Here is a 22,963-nt window from a genome sequence, read left to right on the forward strand (position 1 = left end):
TTATTGATTTATATATATATATATATATATATATATATATATATATATATATATATATATATATATATATATATTGTCATACTATTATTGGACAGCATGTGGAGTTTGTGTGCTCTTACTGTATCTGTTTTGGTAGTCCATATTCCACCCACAGACTGAAAACCTATACACGTAATGATGACTTGATGATGAAAAAGCCTGCAGATGGGAATATGGCTGAATATGAGTGAGTGTCTCGTATGTTTCAGCTCCGGGTATGCTGCCAAGGACATATGTGCCAAGCGACATACAGTAGATAATGTATGGATCCATCCACTTGGTGCCTCTGGAGCTATATAAACTTCTAAAGCCAAAGCCCGCTGCATAACACATTACTGGTGTAGAGTGACTTGTGAACAGACTTACTGGCCCCACAAAATGGAAAAAATGGAACCTTTATTAATATATATATTTCTCCCCGCCCCTCTTTACATGATAATTGTATCTCATCAACTGATGCCTGAGTCTTAGCTTGCAGTATACTGTGCTGTGTATTTTCAACCAGAAAGTCACGACTGGACACCCCCCCCCCCCCCCAGTTTGATTTGCACAGCTCATTTAATTAGGAAGAATAACTATTGTCTTCAATTTTGTCACCTCCTTAAACTTTGCTTGCCTTAATTTAGACAGGATCAGTTTGTCCTCATGGTTTTCTGTTGGTCAAAGCAAAAGCATTTTATTTTATTTTTATTCTCACATCTACGCGAATCAGTCATCTTGTATCTCTGTTAAGTGAAATTTGCATGAAATTATAGAAAATGAAGAATGATGATTCTGAAATCTCTGTAACTTAACTGTTCACTTGTGATAAATTACAGCATTCGTTTTGTTAGTTTTTCCGTGGCATTCAATACAACTATAATTCAAATCAGGTCAAGTGACTGCTTAACAAAATTCCCAAACCTCAGGAGTGGGCAACATTGTGAGCTTTATAAGACAAGAAAGAGATAACGGAGGATGCTGTTCAGAAGAAATAAGGGTTTGAAACAAATGGAATTTTGGAAGGAGAACATATAGTGGAGACATCATTACACTTCACCCATCAGTATGGATTAGGACTAATGATAAACCGATATGGTTTCTCCAAGGTCGATACCGATACCAATTATTACTAGTCAAGGAGACCGATAACCAATATTTCAAGCCGATATTCATTTGCAGTAAAAAAGAAAGTATTAGCGTAAAAATAAAAACAATAAAAATAAACTTTTTCTTTTAATTTTAAACATATAAATTATTGACAGCTTTGTTTAAAAATTATAACAGAAATTGCAGGGAGCTTCCAGGGTCATCAGCATGTGTTAAGCTAAATTAAAAACTTAGCTATGTAAATAGTTCGTTAAAGTTTTCAACTGTAAATTAAGTTTTCCAAAATGTCATCATAATTTCTTAATTTATTTCTTTATTTATTTTCAGGCTTCGGCCTTCCTGGGTGGAGTTTGCATGTTCTCCCCGTGCTTGCGTGGGTTTTCTCCGGGTGCTCCGGTTTCCTCCCACATTCCAAAGACATGCATGGCAGGTTAATTGAACACTCCAAATTGTCCATAGATGTGATTGTGAGTGTGGATGGTTGTTCGTCTCTGTGTGCCCTGCGATTGGCTGGCAACCAGTTCAGGGTGTACCCCGCCTACTGCCCGAAGCCAGCTGGGATAGGCTCCAGCGCCCCCCGCAACCCTTGTGAGGACAAGCGGTTAAGAAAATGGATGGATGGATGGATGAACAGGAATGTACTGTATTACAGCAGCTTCATCTTCATCATCATCGTCATGAGTACACATTGTTTACGCAATATTTTTGTCTTGCTCAATATTTTATATATGTTTAAATGTGTTTGTATATGTACCAACATAATTTGACCACAATTATCACAGGATATTGTTCCACATGAATTCCCTATCATTTGAAATAAAGGACAGATCATCCATCTATCCATCCGTTTTCCAAACCGATTATTCCTCACAAGCATTGTGGGAGTACTGGAGCCTATCCCAATCAATGTCTCTAATTTACAGACTCTTCTAACAGAGGTCAAAAGGACCTCATACCAAATGACACGGAGAGGCAAAATAGATTCTGACAGAGGAGAGAAGAAGTAAAGCTGACTGAGCCTACTGGGCCTCCGAGCCAGGATTAGCCTCTTTGCCCTTGTCTGGGTAGAGCAGAAGCAGGCAAGAGGGGAGAAAGGAAAAGCATAGGCAGCCAGGGTGAATGGGTGTGACTCATAATGCAAAGAGAGCTGATCAAAAGGTTATCACAAAAAAAAAACAAGATTTACGTTTTAAAGAAATTGCTGTTCTGAAATAGTGGAACATCATCTTATACATTAACAATGTTTCCATACAATTTGCAGACCCACAATGTTTGGCACAAAAAATTACACTCACTGGGTTACCAACCATTTCACACCCTGTCCAAAACTGTATGCAAATTAAAGACAGGGAAGATAGATATCACGCTTCCATTTTTTCCCCCTACACATGATTGTTTTTCCATTCCTTTAAATAGCAATGCAGCAATCTATTTTTGCTCATGGCTGAGATATGAAAGGCTGCTTGTTTGTAGCTTGTAGCGCATGATATGTAGTGTTGTGTATATTGTAAGCGAAATCAGGTGCACCCTCCATAGCTAGTAATGATGCTATGGGCTATGGGTGACTCGCTTGATCGCATGTTGTTTCTTTAGGAACGCTAAGTTTTTGTTGTTGTTGTTTAATTTTAGCAGTCTTATTTTGTAGGCAAACTGGAGTTAAAAATGAGCAGTGAAAATAAAGTGCAGAAAAGGCGCTTAGAAATCAAGATGTAAAACTATTAGAAATAGTTTACCACTTTTCCCGGTGGCCTAGGGCCAATTGATCCACAGCCGGACACAATGGTTGGGAACGACAGTGAATTACTTACCACGTCGCCTCCCATGTCAAACTCTACACACGGGAGGCGACAAACGACAGCGAAATACGTATCTCGTCGCCTCGCAGGTCTCAACACACGAAACGCGATGAGACAGATTTGATTGTCTATTAAAATTGGAGGGAATCTAAACGTTTCCATTGTACGGTAAACACAAATCCAGTATGATCCAGTATTATTATTATTATTATTATTATTAACTGATACAAAAACGGTAAAGAAAACTTACCGGACAAATGAACCCTGTACCAACAAGCTCTCATGCACCGGTCTTTTTGTTGACGTCACGGAAATGATCGCGTGAAGTATTGTACAAAATGATAGTTTTTGTTTTGTTTTTTTACAAAATGATTAACGCTGCTGAAATTATGTAATCCATTTTCGCTGGATAGCCCACTGTGTAGCATGCCCTGCGTTCATTGGCTCATCAATAAAACCTTCGCTGATTGGTTGAAGCCCCGGCGACCGCGACAAAAGTTTAACATGTTTCAACTTTTTTTTTTTTTCTTCTTTTGTGTGTGTGGGTGAGTATGTGTATGTGCGTGCGTGCGTGCGTATATTTGTTAGCTCACCAGAAAACCTATTAGAAAAAATCTCATACCGTTCACCTAAACCGAACACCAGGAGACCCGAGGGGACCGAAGAAAACCAAGGAAGGTGAAATCCAGCACCGATCAGACACCCCCCACCAGAACTCCTCCCCAGCCCAAGAAACATCCAGACCCCAACAAATCCAAAAAACATAAAATCAGGGAGGCCTCAAGAGACCAAAGGAGAGACCGAGAAAAGGAAGGAAGGACAGACGAAGCCGCGTGAGATCCGCAGACACCAGCCTCCACCGATTCAATAACCTGAGGAGGAAACAGATTGTGTCTGAGTTTCGGTAGATGCTGGTGTGGTGGATCTGGCATGCATGAAAATCTCCACCAAAGAGGGGAGCCGTCGACCCCCGCCGGAACAGAGCAAGCGCAACACCTCAGGGCCACCCAGGCCGCGGCAGCGCCAAAGGACGACCCCCGGGCCCCGCCAGGGCCACCGGCCGGAGAGCAAACCCAGGAGCAGGAGCGCCCCTCGCCCCAACACGGCCCGGACAGGGGACCGCAGCACTGCTCTATACTGCGGCCCCCAACCGATGGCACCCCCACAAGCCCCCCCCCACCCACAAGTTGTGTGGTGTATTAAAATTGGAGGGGAGTTGTAGGGTGAAGACGGTGTTTCCACCCTACCCCACCCCCCAAAGTGTGTTATGTGCCCTATATGTCTATAAAAGTGTATTTTGCAAACCTAGTGTAGTGAGTTAAGAGGAGTGACCAGCGGGGCCCTCCCCAACCGGGCGGGGGCAGGAGGCGCACCGGCCCACCAAGCCCCCACCCACCCCACCAGGACCCCGGCGGGCATATGGGACCCGTCCGGCGGGGCAATAGGGCTCGCCCCCCGGATACTGGGTCCCGCCCGAGGTGTCAGGACGCCCACCGGAGCGGGGCGGGCACGACACCAAACCCCAGCCACCCCCGCCGGCCCCCATAGCACCGAGACCCGGGCCATGGATGGAGCCCCCGGCCCAGGGGAGGGGAAGGAAGGCGTACCGGGGAAGGGGAAGGGAGGAGGGAAGGGGACGACAAGAAGGGCAGGGGGCAGCGGCAGGGACGCAAGGAGAGGGGGAGAGGAGGAGGAAGGGTGACGAGGGAGAGGGGACAGGGAGGCGGAGGACGGGCGGGGAGAGGCGAGGAGGGAGAGACAGCAAGGGGGAGGAAGGGGGAGGGGAGAGGGAACCACCGGGCACCCCGGCGGCCCACAGGCCCCGAACCGCGTCGCCGGGCCCAGAGCGACGGACCGCGCCGGAACGGCGCCGCCCCCGACACCAGGGAAAGCCCCGCAACGCAGCACCCCCCAAGAGACCCAGGGAACGGCCAAGACGCAGCCGCCACCCAGCAGCCAACAGAGGGGCAGACCCGCCCACTCCCCGCCAGGGGGGACAGCACCCACAGAATTAACCCACTGGCATGCCGTGAATCCGAATATCAACCCCTGGTGCCCATCGGAGGTGAATCCGCTCGATCCCGCTGGCAGCAGCCGGGTTCCTAACTATAGAAACACAACCATTAGTTACAAATTGCCTAATACAGAAACATCAATGCAAGTTATAACGCTGCTGTGGCTCTCGCTAACAGGCAGAATTAAAATCCAAGTTTAGGTTAAAAAATTCTATATACGTAGACCATGTTTCTTTAAATTTTGACATTTGGTTTTTATTTGAGGCAGATATTTTTTCCATTAAAATATGATTTATGAGGAGGTTAGACCATTGGTCGATATTCAAAGTTTGTTTATTTTTCCAGTTAACAAGAATTGTTTTTTTTGCGATAGTAAGGGCTACAAGTATAGATTGAAATTGTTTATGTGGTAAGTCAATTGTTGTTAAGTCACCTAGCAAACACAAGTTTGGAGAGAACGGTATCCTACAGTCCAAGACAGCGGAAAGTTTTTCTAAGACTTTAGTCCAGAAACACATAACCGGAGTACATAACCATAAAGCATGAAAATAAGTGTCTGTAGTGTTTTGTAAACACTGGAGACAAATGTCGGAGTCTGAGAGTCCCATTTTCTTCATCATATATTGAGTAATGTATGTTCTGTGAATAATTTTATATTGGATAAGTTGTAAATTTGTGTGTTTTGTCATTTTAAAAACATTTTCACAAACTTGAATCCAAAAGACAGATTCCGGAGCTATAGACAAGTCTGTTTCCCATTTTGAGATGGGTAAAGACGTTTTATCAGTATATGAAAGTAACTTATATATTTTTGAGAGTTTTTTTGTTGTTGTCGGAGAAAGCTTGGTAATATCTTTAGCTAAAACAGGCGGTTGGAGCGTACCCTGGAGTGTTGGAATTTGTTTCTTTATCATACTTTTAACTTGCAAATAATGTAAAAAGTTTCCGTTTTTTATTTTATATTTTTGGAGCAAGGATGTATATGATATAAACATATTATCTGAGAAGAGATGGTGGAGATGTGTAATTCCTTTCTGCTCCCACACATTCAAATAAAACGATTGGTTGTTAATTTGAAAGTCGGGGTTATGCCATAGGGGAGAAAGCCCGCTGGGCTCCACTTGGGCTTTTGTCATTTCTAGTGCCTTCCACCAGGCAGTCAGGGTGGCGGAAATCATTGGATTTTTAAAGCAGTTATGTCGCTTAATCGATGTTGTAATAAAGAGTAAATCTAGGAGTCTGAGGTTATTACAATCCTTCTGTTCTAGTTCCAGCCAACAGTTAGTATCTCTATTGGGTTGTGCCCATAAAATAATATATTGTAGCTGGTTGGCTATATAATAGTGCATAAAATTTGGTGCCTCTAGACCTCCTTTGGATTTATTTTTCTGAAGAGTAGATTTTTCCAGTAAAATTTTGTAACGGCTGAGTCCAACAACTGGAACCAGTTAGCCGTAGGTTTAAATGGAATCATTGAGAAAAAATAGTTTATTTTGGGTAAAACTTTCATTTTAATAGTGGCTATTCGTCCTATTAGAGAAATAGGAAGATTATTCCAGCGCTCCAAGTCACTATAAATGCTATCCAGAAGTGGAGTGAAATTTAAATTAACTAAATCAGTTAATTTAGGTGAGATTTTTATGCCAAAGTATTTTAAATTACCTATAGGAAATGAGTAGTATGGGTCCTGGCTTGCAGGGTTCCATGAATTTTCTGTAATAGGTAGAAGTGTTGATTTTGTCCAGTTAATAGAATAGTCTGATAACTGTGAGAATTTAGTTATTAAGTTGAATACTTCCCCTAACGAAATAGCAGGCTTTTCTAAATAAAGTAAAATATCATCGGCATATAGATTAATTTTATGTTCTGTTACCCCAGAGTGAATTCCTTGAATCATTCTTTCCTGGCGTATGGCTAATGCAAGCGGTTCAATAAATATTGCAAATAATAAAGGCGACAGTGGGCATCCCTGTCTTGTGCCTCTCTGTAGAGTAAAACTCTTAGATATAATCCCATTAGTAGTAACAGTAGCTTTAGGAGAATCATATAATACTGACACCCAGTGAATAAATGACTTCCCAAAGCCAAATTTATTTAAAACAGCAAAGAGGAAGGACCAGTTAACTTTATCAAAAGCTTTTTCTGCATCCAATGATATAATAACTGCCTTTTTATCATGCCGCTGTGACATACTAATAAGGTTAAAGAGCCTTCTAATATTATTAGTAGAGTGACGCTCTTTAATAAAGCCTGTTTGGTCGCTATGAATGATTGTCGGGATTACTGTTTCTAATCTAGATGTAAAAGCCTTAGTGATAATTTTAATATCAGTGTTAATTAGGTAAATCGGACGGTAACTTGATGGAAGGGTGGGGTCTTTTTCTGGCTTTAATAAAAGTTTAATTGCTGCTGTATTCATGTGTGGGCGTATGTGACCATTAGTTTTAATTTCTGTTACTACTCTTAAGAATAGTGGAGCAAGCATTGACCAGAAGTGCTTTAAAAATATAGCCGGATAACCATCCGGGCCGGGTGCTTTGCCATTTGGCATACTATCTAGAGCACTGTACAACTCGTTTATAGTAAGTGGTGCATCTAACATATCTTTATATTCAGTAGTTACCTGAGGTATACTTAAGCTACTGAGGAATGCCTCAATATGCTCTGGGTTAGGTTTATTAGTTTCTGAGTATAAGTTGTGATAATAATTATAAAAAATTTGATTAATTTCTTCTGGTGATTGTGTACATTCACCAGTTGTACCTTTAATAGCCGTTATAAGCGATTTTTCCCGATTACGTTGAAGTTAGTTTGCAAGAAATTTACCTGATTTGTTATTATATTCAAAGTTGTTGTATCTCAATTGTTATATTATAAACTCTGTCTTTTTAGTTAACATATCGTCTAACTGTATTTTTGTATTTTGTAAGTCAGTCCATATTTGGTTATTTGGGTTTATTGCGTACTCATCCGTCAGTTGTTTAATTTTATCTTCCAAGTCTTTTTCTAATTTTTGATCCTGTTTCTTTTTATAAGATGAATATGATATAATTTTACCTCTAATTACTGCTTTCCCGGCTTCCCAGAGAAGAGCTGGAGATAGGTCTGGAGAGTCATTTATTTCCAAAAAGTCTGCCCATTCTTTTCTTATAATTTTGTCAAATTCTGCGTCGTTTAGTAGTGAGATGTTAAAACGCCATGTAGGTGGTGGTTTAAAGGTATAATCAACTTGTAGGGAAAGGGAGACTGGTGCATGGTCGCTAATAATAATAGGATGTATTTTTGTAACGGTTTTATCAGCAATAGAATTATTTGTAAGAAAAAAATCAATTCTTGAAAAGGACCGGTGCACAGCGGAAAATAAGGTAAATTCCTTCTTATTTGGGTTTTTAAGTGTCCAGCTGTCGACGAGGCCAAAGTCATCCATATATTCCCCTATTACTTTTGTGGATTGTGATCGCCTTATACATGTTGTTTTATTAGAACGATCTATTAATGGATTTAAGGTTGTGTTAAAGTCTCCTCCAATAATAATAGTAGAGTTTGCTGCTAATTCAAACAGCTTAGAGAAAAATTCATGGAAAAAAGCCGGATCATCATTATTAGGGGCATATAAATTACCGAATGTATATATTTTATTAAATATAGTCACCTGAATAATAATGTATCGGCCCTCTGGGTCTGTTATTGTATTATTTAGAGTAAAGAGTAAATTCTTATGTATGAGTATACAGACTCCCCTTTGTCTACTGTTATAAGGGGCAGAGTACGCTTGGCTAAAATTTTTATCAATAAGTAATTTTTCTTCAGATTTTTGTAGGTGGGTTTCTTGTAGGAGGCAAATATCTGCTTTTAATTTTAAGAGATGGTCTAAAGTTTTTATTCTTTTTGCCTGTGAGCGAGCGCCACAAACATTCCAGGAAACCAAAACTAATTTATGCATACAAATAATATAAACTCAGTCCTATGTATATATCTGTATAGGCCATTTGCCACCACTGGCATGTTATAGGATAGAATCAAAGTGGTTAGGTGATTTATATATTTATATAGGTGATTTATATATCATCAATAAAACCTTCGCTGATTGGTTGAAGCCCCGGCGACCGCGACAAAAGTTTAACATGTTTCAACTTTCTAGTATCGCGTCGCGGGCCTGTGCGTGCAGGTCTACGTGTGCGTGCGCGATTTTTCACATGCATGAATGACACGTGTGGCCAAGGGGGAGGGGGGAAGGCGACTTAGGAAATTAATTGAGAGCGAGCGACGTCGCCTCTCGTGTGCAGAGCCCATTACAGCGATTGTAAGTCATAAAGATTTTTAAGTTAAGTACAAGTGTAGTGCTATAATACCTTACACTACACTCTTTAATCAAGAGAGGACACAAGAAGGGCAGTGTATTGGAGGCTCTCATACAGACTACTATTTAATTAATTAAGACTTCATAGCAAAGAATGGTAACTTTTTATTTTATTTTAATTTATTTTTTACACAGTGTTTATTGATACTCCAGTGCATCACAGCGGTGAGGTGCAAATTGAATTCACTTTATTGGATTACAAAGTGCTGTGTTATTGCTCTCTGCAGTAATAACATTTTGTGGACATTCTGACTTCAACAAAATAGATTAAAATATCTGCTGAACTGTTATCAATAGCAAACCAGTTCTTTACAGAGGGTGTTGAAATACTTAACCTAACTAAACCTATCAATTTTGATGACAATGCCTTAAAATAAGGTACACCCAAAGTAAATTTGAAGCTGTTCTTGAACCATTTGGAGTTTCCGCATATATTAGGTCTTTTTTTTTTTTAAAGATAACACTTTGATTTTTTTTCTCCAACAGAGAATCTGTTTTAGTGCTACTAGCACTAAGTAATGGAAGTTTGAATACAAAAAAAAGATACATTTTATGTTTGTCTATCCCCCCCCCCAAAAAAAAAGAATATCTGCTTTAAAGATAACACTTTTTTTTTCTCCAACAGTCAGAATCTGTTTTAGTGCTACTAGCACAAGTTTGAATACAAAAAAAAATCAGTCAAAATCCAGTAAAACAGCCGGAAGTGAAGGGGACTGTGAAAATGGCTGGGAGTGAATAGAAGTTTTATGCATTTAACTGTTTGTGGATAGAAACTTTTGGGGGGAAAAAAGGGATTGTTTACCGTACTGTAAACACAGAGGGATTAGTACACTGTAGTGTACAGTATTTTTGTGTTATCCATTACCCTTGTTTTCTCTCAATATATCAAATGTGTTTGTGACTTAACAAGCCTAAGCAATATTTTACCAAATTTATAAACTTTGTACTTGCATTTTTAAGTGTTAATAAAGTGTGGGTATACAGTGTATGGCACATGGATACATTATTTTGTAGTTATTCAACACACTGATTTGTTGGTATTCTTTTAAACCTCCAGTCTGAAAATAATCCTGACCTTCTTGCTAACACCGTGAGTCAGATACCTTATTGATTGATTTTCCACCTTCGCTAGTGTTCAGCAAAGTCAGAGAAATCTTTGAAATCCTCTTTTACTCTACCTCTGTGCTCTTTTGTGTTAGCCTCTCCGTAGCATGCCTCTCCCCCCGCATCAATCATGCATGCCCACCACCACCAAGCCTACCCGTGCCAAACAAGTTATTCTTCTCTCTGGAGAGGTGAGGAAAGAAAGAGGAGAAGAAGGGCATAGAGGTGCATACTGGGGAAGGGCAAAACACAAAGTACGCTAGCAGATACCACCTGACATGAATTCTGAAGTATGTAGGAGGAGAAGGCACAGGAGCAGACAAAAAATGATGTTGTAGTTTATGTCAGCTTGAGTTGATACACTGCCTGACCTGGTTTTGTATCATTTAGTGGTAACTGAAAAGGAACATTGATTTAAAAAAATGATTAACTTGTTGATTATTTAGATTTTAACATAGAATAACGATGTTGCTCAATATATTGGCTTGTGGAAGAGTCTGCGTGCCATGCATCTACATACGATACACGGTACAAACAGAAAGTAAGAGGGTATAAGCGTGTATAGGCTACACGGGGGAACACAGGTTGTTGCTGACCAATAGCATCTAAGTTCAATTCTCTCTTGATTATTTTCATGTTGAGTCGGCATGATTTTTTTATCATGCTTTTGTAGTCCCACAGTCAAAAAACATGTTTGTTGGATTAAATGAAGATGTATGTAACTTGATGATGATTAGAGGTGAAACAAAAACAAAAAGATGTGAGTGCATCGAATTTAACTGAATCGAATCGTTCCACTTTATACATATCAAATCAGCTTTTATTGGTGATAATATATTTTTGAATACAATTCCACATTTACAGTCGTGATGTTGAATTCATTCATATATCTGTAAAAGGACAAAAACTATTTGCATCATACCCTCTTAAATGGAGCCTTACCGTGATGAATCGAATCGTAATCCCACTGACTTGAACTGAATTGAATCATTTCACTTTAAAATCAAACCGTCCATGTATTGAGATAAACAAAAAAAATGTTATTTTATTGGAGATATATGCATCCCGATGATTCTCTGTCTCAATGTCTCGTGTTTGACTGGTGATCTTCACAATGTACTCTTTCTCTAAACCTAAGTTTGCTCGGATAGACTCCATAGAAAATGCTAACATGGATAAATATGTTTGCAAGTGCAATTTCCACTATAAAACGATCTCTTCCAGCTGTGCATTCCACTGTAATCCTGTCACATATTGTGCTTGTGATAGTTTCACCTCAGGAATCAGCTTGACTGAGGCTTCTTTCACATTCATTTGTGCTGCACCGATCAACACTCAAGCAAAGTTTGGAACTTGCCCAACACCCTGCTCTCTCATAGTAAACAACTTCTATAGAGCGAGGAAAAAGAACATTTGGCACAGAGCTTCAAAAGTTCAAATGATGAAAGACGGTAAAGGGAGAAGAGAAGAAAAGGATTTAAATATGCGGTCATGCTCTGTAAATGTTTGTCATGTCAAAAGTAAGGGTGCTGGATGAAAGTGAAATAGGAGGACACCTTCATGATTAACAAATGAGTGCTAAACTGATAGTTTTTCCACATCTTCTACTGTTTAGTGCTTGCTGTAATAATATTTGTCCTGTTGCTCTAAATTCCACTCAGCACATAATATAGGGCCTTGCATCCTCAAATGCATCTCTAAGCTCTTAAGCTCCATCCTATTGCTGTCTCTCCCACCCACGAATTTCCCTTCATGAGCTTGCCCTTCATGTGACTTTTGAGTTAATTGGGAACACAAACACTGGGTCAGATAAATCTTGCCAGCAGCAGAAGTGGTAATGAGGATGTAGATGAGACAGGAAGTGAATGAGGGATCTTGCGGCAATCACAGAGCTGTCTCTACTAAGAAAATCCTAGGCATGTGTTTTGCAGAATGCAACATTATGGTGCCTTTTGGGAGAATACAATCACAAAATGATGTAAAACTTTGTATGCAGGCAAATTCTGTGTTCGTCCCTGTTATTTTTCCATACAGATGAGAGCCATGTCTCTTTCCTCCCTGGAGTGCAATGGGCATGATATTCCATGCCTAATGAGCTTTGGGTGGTTATGGGTGTGCTGTCCAGGTAAACAAAGGCTTCCCAGAGTACATAAAGACAGATTGGACTCAAGCCCAGCTGCCTCCCTTGTTCTGCGGATTACTTTTCATCTTGGAGATGGGCGCTCCACTTGCTGTTGCTCTACCTATTCCTTTGCCAAATATACGCGTGCCACTTGAAAGAGCCTATAACTCAGTCCACAACATTGTTGTTTACTGAAAATATTCTCATTTGAGTTGTGACTATTTCACTCATTCAAGGATTTTTATAGTCCATGTCCTAGTATCTAGGATATACAGAATCAAAATGTCATTGTAGTCTCTCTCTAAGAAGTAACAGTATAGAAAATAAAATATTTTATTACTGCTCAATTAGAGTTAAAGTAAGCTGTCAGTGTCTTGTCTTTCTCAGTCTGCAATAAAACACTAAAAGTTGCTGTCACTAAGTCATATTTCTAATCTTCCATCCATCCATCCATCCATTATCTGAACCCCTTATCCTCGTGCTGGAGCCTATCCCAGCTGCTTTAGTGCAGTAGGCAAACAACCCTTCACACTTAGAATCACACCTAGGGACAATTCAGTGTTCAATCAACCTACTATGCATGTTTTTGGAAAGTGGGAGGAAACCGGCGTTCGCGGAGAAAACCCACGCTGGGTGATGCAATTTGTTGTTTAATTGGAGCAGTGGCCTTTGGATGCCAAACTGCTAGGGGGCAGTGCTGCTTCTTTGATTCCTATTTGGGGCTCTGGGTTGCATTGCGTTCTGTTGTTGAAGTGTACAGCCACAGGGCAATTAAATAAATCTTCATTTGAAGTTGCACTAAAAGTGGAGTTATTATAGTAGTCAAGCTAACACAACTAGGCCTGTTACGATAAAATATATTCCTAGATTATATATTTTTCCCGAAACTTACAATAAACAATCTTTTTTATTTATTTGTATTTTTAAATCTCAGGGAAGCGCTGCATGCTCGTCGTCCTCATTGGGTTCTTGACCTGACTGCTGTTTGTCTTCGTAACTGACTTGAGTGGGCAAATTCTCACATATGATAGCATCTGGCACTTTGGATAGTTGTTCTCTTCACAAATAAATCACAGTTTTCACTGTACAGGCAGATGGGTGACAAGTGTGTATGGCATCATGTGTTTCAGTGGTTTTGTGATGTCAGTATTGCGGATCAAGTGGCCCAGGGTGGCTGTGGAGTGATGTTATTGGGAGGTGTATGTTATGGGCAACAAACACAGGTACATTTTATACTGATGACATTTTGAAAGTACGAAGATACCGTGACGAGATCCTGAGGTCCATTGTTGAGTCATTCATCCACAACCGTCACCTCATGTTGTTATCATGATAATGCACAGCCACTTTTTGCAGGATCTACACATTGGATCATAAGTTTGGCTACGTTGAGCATCGACTGGGACTCCATCTGACTGAAACATAACCTCTGTCGTTAAATGTGTAATAGTTGTGTTGTGTCATAGGTACATTCATTAATTCTGCACGAGTATTTTTCAGTCAAATGGCATCAAAAGTTTTTACTTTTCAAAGATGAGGTTATAGCCACAATTGTGTTGTTCAATTATGATGCTCATAGCCAAAAAAAACAATTTTGGCTATGAGCATAAACCCGCTATTGAATTTGAACATGTATTTGATGTCACTATGTTACCTTGCCACTGAACGCAGAATTGATGCGTGCATGGAGTCCATTCCTGGAAGCTCAAAACATTACAGTTCTTCCATGGCCAGCATATTCAATGGACATGTCTACCATTGAGCATTTGGAATGCATTAGTTTGGCGTATGTAACTGAATGTTTCCAAATCCTGTCAATATTCAGCAAGTTCAAGAGGAGTGGACAAACAATCCACTGACAAAAGAGGTTTTACACTGCGTGAGGCAAATTGTGGTCACATCAGACATGCCCCGCCCCCAACTCCCCCCTGACCTCCCCAATACATTAAAATGTCACTTTTAAGATCTTATATTGTGGGCAGCCTATAACACACCTGTGCAACAATCACTGCGCAATGATATTGTCTAATCGACATCTTGATAAGTTGATATGCCACCCCTGTGATGTAGATGGATTCGCTCGACAAAGGAGTGCTCACTAACAAATATTTACACTAGATTAGATGTTTTTACATTAGATTAAATGAGTCAACATTATTTGCGAGAAATAGGTGTTTTGTGTACATAGAAAAAGTCTTAGATATCTGATTTTAGCTCATGAAAGCATAAACATAAGCGGTACATTTACATTTATGATTAGTAGTTATTAAAGATATAAGTTGAATAAAGATTTTAAATACATGAAAACAAGTTTGTTTTCATACTACTCATATCAGATCTGTTTGTTTGAGTTTGGTCAGGAGGACATCTGAAATTGATCCAGCCTGTCCTAGGAGATAAGGCCTGCTGCCTTTGTCTTTGTCCTGTATTTGTTTTCCACTCCCGTCGTTGCTGCATTGCTGTTTTCAGATGTGCTACTTCCCTCATCATACTTTAAGGAGGGTGCAGATTTTGTTTTATTTACACTTTTCGTAACGTTCCCTGTACGGATAATAGTTTTTAATTGATCCTCATCATAAGAGAATGCTTAAAGAACCTGTATTTACATACACTATCATACATATCAAATTTGAGAAAGTCTCGGAAGTACTCACTGCTTTATGTTTTCTCTATTTGTGGCTAATGGCACTCGACGGGATTTGCTGGAGTCCTAAAGCTTTAGGAATGTCTTTGTAACTCTTCCAGACTGATACATGTCAATGACCTGTTCTGAATTTCTTTGGCTCGTGGCATTTTGTTGTGGGTTTTTGAGAGCTTTTGGTTAACTTGACTTTGTCAGGCAGGTTATATTTAAATTATTTCTTGATTAAACAAGCCTGGAGGTAATCAAACTTGGGTGTGGTCAGTGAAAATGAACTTACCCCCCCAAAATTGTCATTAGGAGGAGGAAGTACTTTTTCAGAAAGGGCCATATAGTTTACAATAGTATTTTCCTCCCCTAATAAATAAATGACCATCTGAAACTGCACTTTGTTCTACTAGTAGTATTAGTTACTATTAGTTATACTTGTTTGATGATCTTAAACATTAAAGCGAGAAAGCTGTGCAAAATGGTAAGAATTTGAGAAGAGGGCAAATACTTTTTCACAGCATTGTATCTGTGGTCTAGCATTGTTTTGTGGTCAGTTGCCTTATTGATGTCTTCTTATTGAAATGGAACATTGGCACCATAGTTAATCATCACGGTTAATTTCTGCAGTATGTTGAATTGAATCACTCGAGTCATTTTAAAAAGCATGTGTCAGACAAATATGGTTTGTTATGTTCATAACAGACTGTCATTTGGATCTTACAGCAATTGATTTGCACCCAGAATGTGCATGAGTTCAATCAATGCATGTATTGTTGGTTAATCCCCCCCAGCTAGGAGACTAATGATTTTACTTTGTTTCCTTCCACCATTTACTCTTCAGCTAAAGTCAAGTCAAAGTGTGCACCTACTTTCTTTGCCTGTGCCAATGGGGTCCACTGCATCATTGGACGTTTCCAGTGTAATGGCTTCAGCGATTGCCCTGATGGGAGTGATGAAGAAAACTGCAGTAAGTGTCCCACAACAACATGCAAAACAAGTGGCACATGTCTGAGGCTATGGTTATTACTAGGTCCAGCAGTAGTTATCCCATCATGCCATTTTGTGCTACAAAAATATTGTCCATTCATACTGTACTTCACATTGTACTTTAAAAATGAAAATTATTTAGCATTATTCTGGTCAACTATTCAGATTCTCATGATATCTATTGCGAGTGTTAGCACATCTGCATCACGGTCAAGAGAACGCTGCAATTTTCTGGTTATTGCTATAAAATATCAAAGAATTAACAAAAATCATTTAAACTTTTTTTAATCTCTTTTTTTAATCTATATGAGATTGACTATGCTATCATCTGTGCTAAATTTTGACACATTTAAAGACATTCAGTATTTGTGTCAATGTTTATGTGATTTTGATTGTTTTAGAGTGTCTGTCTCATTAGTGAAACCGTTACCAGTTGAAAACATGCCTCCATGAAAGTCGCAGTGTCCTTAAAGTAGAAATGGAGCGGCTAATTTCTTCTAATTAGCAGGTTGGCACCTTGTAGTGTAGGCACCACCAACCGTGTGTGAAGGTGAGGGTGAAAGACAGTATTAGTGAAAAGTGCTTCAGATCAAAGAATTTTGAGGCATTTATGTAATTCAGTTTCACTTGTAAATCCTGAAACACTGACCTCAATTTGTTTCTGCAAAATGTATCTGAATAAGAGATAGCACAGAACAACAAATGTAAAACTGCAAATTGTGTTAAAAATTTTAAGAATTGTTGTTGTTAGGGATACTTAATTTGGGATTTTTTGTATGTGAGGGATATAGCAATGCACTTGATGAGTTGAATTTAATAGTGTGAGTACTGAGGAATTTTCTCAACTGATGTGGGATTGGCATTGTTTCTCAGCCTCTTGGGGAAAAGGTTAAAGTTAATGCCAGTTACCAATGAATGAAGAAGAAAAATACACTCACTTGTAAAAATGCTTTTATTCATCAAAAGCAGTGGCATTCTAGCTTGGTTTTCAAGTGATAGATATAAACACGTTCAATAGAACAGAACAGAACAGATGTTGAGGTTTTTCTTGAGCAGTCACCAGGTTATTGAAGGTTGGAAATGAGCACATCAGAGGAACAGCCAAGTTTAAATGTTTTGGGAGAAAAATACTAGAGAGAGCTGACTTTGATGGTTCGGACACGGTTAGAGGAGAAATTGTGAGTAAATAGGTAGAAGGATGAGGGTGAATAGAGCAAGAGATGGTTGATGGATATAGTGAAGAAAGACATGAGGGCAGTTAATATTATAGAGAGGAGGATGCAGAAGGACTTCAATGGAACGGATGGCATGCTGTGGCGAATCCTTAACGGGACAAGATGAAAGGAAAAGAAAAAAAAGAACAGAAAGCCTGTATTGTCAGTCTATGGTGTAGATAATGACAGACACAACAAAATTAGGGAAACCACTGAACATCTTCTGGGGAGATGTAATGGACCTGACTTAACTATGCTTTCTGTTTTAAATCACTTGAGCTGCCTTTAATGGCATTCCCCAGATCTTAGTATGTGATGTCTTCTATAAACATTTTCTTTTAAAATTCCATTATATCAGTTCAATTAAGTTCATCCTCCACATTCACACCAAAGGTTATTCCAAGGTACTTTGGCAGCTGTTCCACCAGAACAAACCCAGTAAAACTGGTGAAAGCAAGGGTGTGTAGCGTAGACTAATTGTCCTTGAATTGCAGCTCTAGGTTTTAGTTTTAAATATGCAGGCATGACTGTCCTCAGGACCAGAACTGGCCTCCCATTATGCGAATTCAACATATGTGAATCCTTGAATGTAATGTTTTAAAGGCAGCATGAGCTACATGGTTTTGGTGAACAAAAATATTTTTGAGCCTATTTATAAAGTGCAGTGAGCCAAAGCAGGATAAATATGATTCTTAACTCTTAGTTCTCATCTGCAGTCGAGCAGCTACATTCTGGACAAGGTGTCATTTGAGAATTATTGCATCATTACATCAGGATGACAACAGACAGTTAAAATAATTGAACCTCACAGTTGCTAAAATATGAAGTAGTTTTTGTGCAATGGTTAGTGACAGTTTTTTTTAAAGTTATATATTTAAGCATACTATCAATACTGTACATTTGTTCTTGTGTGAGTTGAGTAATGCCCTGGCGGAAGATGCTGAGGTTCCTTAGCATGTTGTTAAAGGTCAGAGCAAAACGTCTACACAGGTTGTTGACAGATCGTATTCCTTCTCTTATTTACAGCAGGTAACCCCTTGGTGTGCTCTGAGGCCCGCTTCAAGTGTCGAAACGGCCGCTGTGTAGACCGCAGCTTTTTGTGTAACGGCCAGGACAACTGTCAGGATAACAGTGACGAGGAGCTCTGCCTCAGTACAGCAGGTAAGACAAGCTCGCTGATAACTTCATGTCACCATAAGTCCAGTTTAGAGGCTCTCAGCAACACACATATTTTCTGTCTTTCTATTCATTCAATGTTTCCCAAGATTTACACAGAGAAGGCTTTTCTTTTTCTGTGTAGTTTTCAAAAAACAGCTTGTTGTACCAAAAGCAACAACTTTCTTGATCTTAAGCGCGCCACCAGGACATATTTGACTAGCACCAGTCAAAAAGTAGCTGCAAGTTAAAACAAAGCGTCTAATACAAGAACTGAATCAATTATTTTCCCCTTTCAAAAGACAATTATATTCAGTTTTGACTGAGTTTTGGCACTGACAGGGGGAAGATTATCATCTTTGTAAAGGCCGCTCAGTGTACTGTCCAGTATATTTATATCAGCAATATCAATGTGATCCTTCTCGTACACAAAATGTTGTTCTCTGTCAGATACAACTAGCATCCTCACGTCACACAGGCAGCTGCTGTCTACGGCTGTCAATACTTTAGGCAAGCTTTCAAGGCAAGTTCAGATACTTCCTGCTCGCTGTCATCCTGACCATCCTTTTGTAGTTTTTCTCTCCCACTGGGATTTGTTTTTTTCCTATTGGGAGTAAAGTCATTAAAGAAGAACAAAAAAGAATAACATAGATTGATGGGCTTCAATAATAACGCTCTAGCATCTAAAGTGCACATAACAGTCATTTATTTTATGCTGAGATGGGCAAAAGGAGCATTTATTTGACCCAGTGGGGCTGTAATCCTGTTACATCTCCCCCTATTATGTCCCTGAGATGTCTTCAATGTTGTTCAGCAGAAGTCAAACCTACGTAGAGATCCTTTTCCTGACCTTGCTTTTTTGCTTTTTAGTTTAGTTTAGTTTTGTTTTTTTTACCCCAAGATATTAGTACGAATAAAAAGCTACTGATCACTAACTGCATCATTGAAAGCAAAAGGTTTATATTTTAATGTTCCTGAAAGGTGGTTTTAAGCTTCTCACTTCATTGATTGTCTGCTAAATTACAGGAAAGCCTTTAAGATGAGCTCACGGGATGTTCAGTTATGCAAACATAAAATATAGATTTTTTTTTTTTAAATGTCATTTGCTAACAGCTTTCCATTTGTAGTAGTAGTAGTAGCTATGTTGGTGAGCAGATTATCTTGGATTGTGCATTGCTATTTTGCTACTGCATAAATGGATGTTGCAAATTTGCGTATCACAGTATAGTCCACATCTCCAGAGTGGTGTTAACCTTTGAAACTTTTTTTTTTTACATTATCAGTTTTACTTTGAGCTGTGTGAATTATTACATCACTGCAATTTGAATCCATGTATGTCACACAAACACACGCACACGCACACACTTTATAATGAGCACAGAGCTGCAGGTGACAGATAAGGTATGCAATATCCACCATAAGCCACCTGAGCACTGCGTTTCCTTCAACACTTCCCTTACTCGACCTTTACTTCGGTCCACGTTTTCCCCACCCTACTTGCTGCCCTATGTCCACATTGGGTTTCTATTTATGGAAATGATAGCCAGCGGTCAGCCCTCTGCCCCTCATAGGTGACTTGATTACAGCAGGACTATCCCCACTAGAGGTTACAATTAGGTACAGTACTGCACCATTCTTTTATACCTTTAATGTTTTAATTTTCTATTAGAGTGGTCTTGAACTTGTTGGCACAAACACATCAGCCTGATACTCTTTCTGTTTGTTTGTGTAATGTGTAATTTAATTTTGCAGTGACGGAGAGATACAAGCGCAGCGCCGTGTGCAATCTTCCAAAAATGCAGTATTACAATTACAGAAAAGGGAGATAGAGAGAGTGGGATCAAAAGCCTTTAACAAGGATGAGAAATAGAAAATGCTCCACATGAAAACGCTTCTCATAAACATAACACAAAGGGCATCACATGTAGTGATGAATAGCAATGCAGGAAGATGGAGGTAAATAAAGACACAAGCAGGCAGACAGGTCTGCATTTTGTGATAAACTTAAAAGGGTGAAAACAGCCGCGGTCTCAAGTCAAACCCTGACGCTGAGCATAAAAAATCCAGAAACAGAAATGACATGAAAAGTAGTTTTTCAATATTCTCTCTTCTTTGCTTTCCCCATCTGCTCACTTCGTCGTCAAGGCTGAATGCTTGCATAAGTTGCTTCTGCAAGGGATTGTTTAAACAGAACTGCTGGTCACACGGGACCCTGGCTGTGTTAAGAAGAACACAAGCACGTTAAACACTTAGCCTGCATATTAAATGGCGGGGAAAATCCTTAAAATGCTCACATCAGTCTCAATTCACGCATATTAGTACAAAAAATGTGTTTGATTGTGTGATGACATGAGTGGAAATTGCAATAGTGATGAAATGTCACATTAAGTCATTTCAAGGCAAGGCAAAGCAAGTTTATTTGTATAGCACATTTCATACACAAGGCAACTCAATGTGCTTCACACAAGGAAATACGCATCGACAAACAGTTAACAAAGCAAGAAAACAAAAGTAGGTTACAAAATGTACCAAAAAAACCCATACATTGGCAATGTTAAAACATTAGACAGCAAACTTAGTTTAAAAATAATTATTATTCAAGGTGTCTTCATCTTGGCTGCCTTTTGAAGTGACGTTGAACAGAAAGGAGCAGCAGTAACAGAGTTGCTTGCATGAGTGTGAACAAAGATCAGAGGGCCCAAGATTAAACATATGACAAACTCCCAAGCACCTGTTTTCAATTAGAAATATGATTTGAGAATCAAGCATTTTCTCACGTAACAGTCTTCAGTTGTTGAAAGTGACTCAATTAAAAAAAATTTTTTTGCCTACAGTATGTCATAATGGCAAAAACAAAAATTACCGCACAGTCTTATATCCTCGGAGTCAGGCCTTTTGTGGATAAAAATCCAATATAATTGGATATCTGCCAATGTGACTGCAGCATATACTAACAGGTTGGATATAGCCTAACCCAACACATTAACTTGCACTTACTGAATTATATGGATGAGTGATATACTGTATACACACCGGTGACTGCAGACAACACAAACACATACAAATCACATACATGAGTTCTAAACACATGGCACAAATTAAAAAAAAAAAAAATATTACCAATGGAGGAGGAGATTGAGCATTGACTAAATGTAGTGGTAAATGCTGTATTTGTATTCATATTATTTACCTATGTGAAGGCCTTTCATTATCGAATATTATCAGAATTTATTATTCCATTGATTAATTGAATAATCTGATACAATTTCATTTTGCATTAAAGTGTTTTACAAAAAACATTTACCCCGTTTACTGTTAATTAATCAATTATTATTGTTTGTTTGGTATTACTCATTGTTTTCCAAAGTCAAAATAAATGTTTTAGTTTGATTAATAAACACACGCCATAATCAGTCTGCTTTCATGAAGAACTACATAAACCAGAATAATTACTGGTAGGAGACAGGAATCAGAGGACTTGGACAATTTTAAGTTAAACAATGGCACAAAATACTTGTTCATTGAAATAGTTGATTAATTTGATCGATTAGTTGTCGCTTAATTTATTAATTTTGACAACAACTTCACAACTTTTGTGTTGTCACTGCCTGGGGATTGATGCTGGTGTAGTTAGTTACATCCAGTTTGGGTTTTTGCACGTGTGTTATGTTTCCTGTGTTTTATGAATGTAAGCCTATCATGTTGGATGGGTTTCACTTCAAATGTACTGTACATGTAAATTAAATACAGGCACTCAGCCCTACAGTGAATATCAATTCCAGCTGAAGTTCATACAATGGAATTGAATGCACATTGAAAAAATACAACAACAAAAATAAAATAAAAAAGTAACAGAATGGTTCTGGTGCATACACTGCAGTAAACATTAATTTGTCCCGCTCAGTCTTTTAGAGTGCTTGTGATACTGTGCCATAGCATCCACCCCCCGAAAACAATTTCCCTCTGATTTCAATAAAAATCCATTGAACATTGAATTAGGGCATCATAAGTTTCCTGCTTAATCAGTTTTTCAGGAAGCCTTTGTTTGCATAATACCCAGTAAATCATGCAACGTGTAAAATCTGTCCTAATTAGTTGTTCGTAAATTTTTAAGGCACATAGCCTTGTGTTGCCTTGTGCTAAATAGATGGTCTGGGAAGCACCCATCCATTTCAATGTCGCAGGTGAGCTTGAACCTATTCCAGCTGAGTTTGGGTAAAAGGTGAACTACACCCTGGACTGTTTAATACATTTCACTAACGTCAGCGTAATTGCTGTAAGTGTTAGGTTGTTGATTCTCAGAGAAAGTGTCAGAGGAAAACAGAAGAAGCTGCAGTGCTGACAGCAGTGACACAAATATGAAAAGGAAGTGTCAGGAAGGGAACATTTTTGCTTACTTGAACTTGTTTCTGTACATTTTATTTTTAGTGTTTTAGCTGTTATCACCACT

The 22,963-nt window shown here is 39.0% G+C and overlaps 1 protein-coding gene across 1 annotated transcript in view; it reads left to right on the forward strand.

The window, feature by feature from the left end:
* LOC147176484 (low-density lipoprotein receptor class A domain-containing protein 3-like) overlaps window positions 1-22,963 on the forward strand; it is a 62,849-nt gene that overhangs the window by 14,709 nt on the left and 25,177 nt on the right. Inside the window, exons 3-4 of the mRNA XM_086074909.1 lie at window positions 15,999-16,124; window positions 18,385-18,519. Of these exons, the coding sequence (XP_085931035.1) occupies window positions 15,999-16,124; window positions 18,385-18,519 (261 nt within the window). The remainder of the gene's footprint in view (window positions 1-15,998; window positions 16,125-18,384; window positions 18,520-22,963) is intronic.

The sequence above is a fragment of the Leptonotus elevatus genome, chromosome 4 (assembly GCF_054856555.1).
Source record: "Leptonotus elevatus isolate MCC_2025b chromosome 4, RoL_Lele_1.0, whole genome shotgun sequence".
Classification (NCBI taxonomy): Eukaryota; Metazoa; Chordata; class Actinopteri; order Syngnathiformes; family Syngnathidae; genus Leptonotus; species Leptonotus elevatus.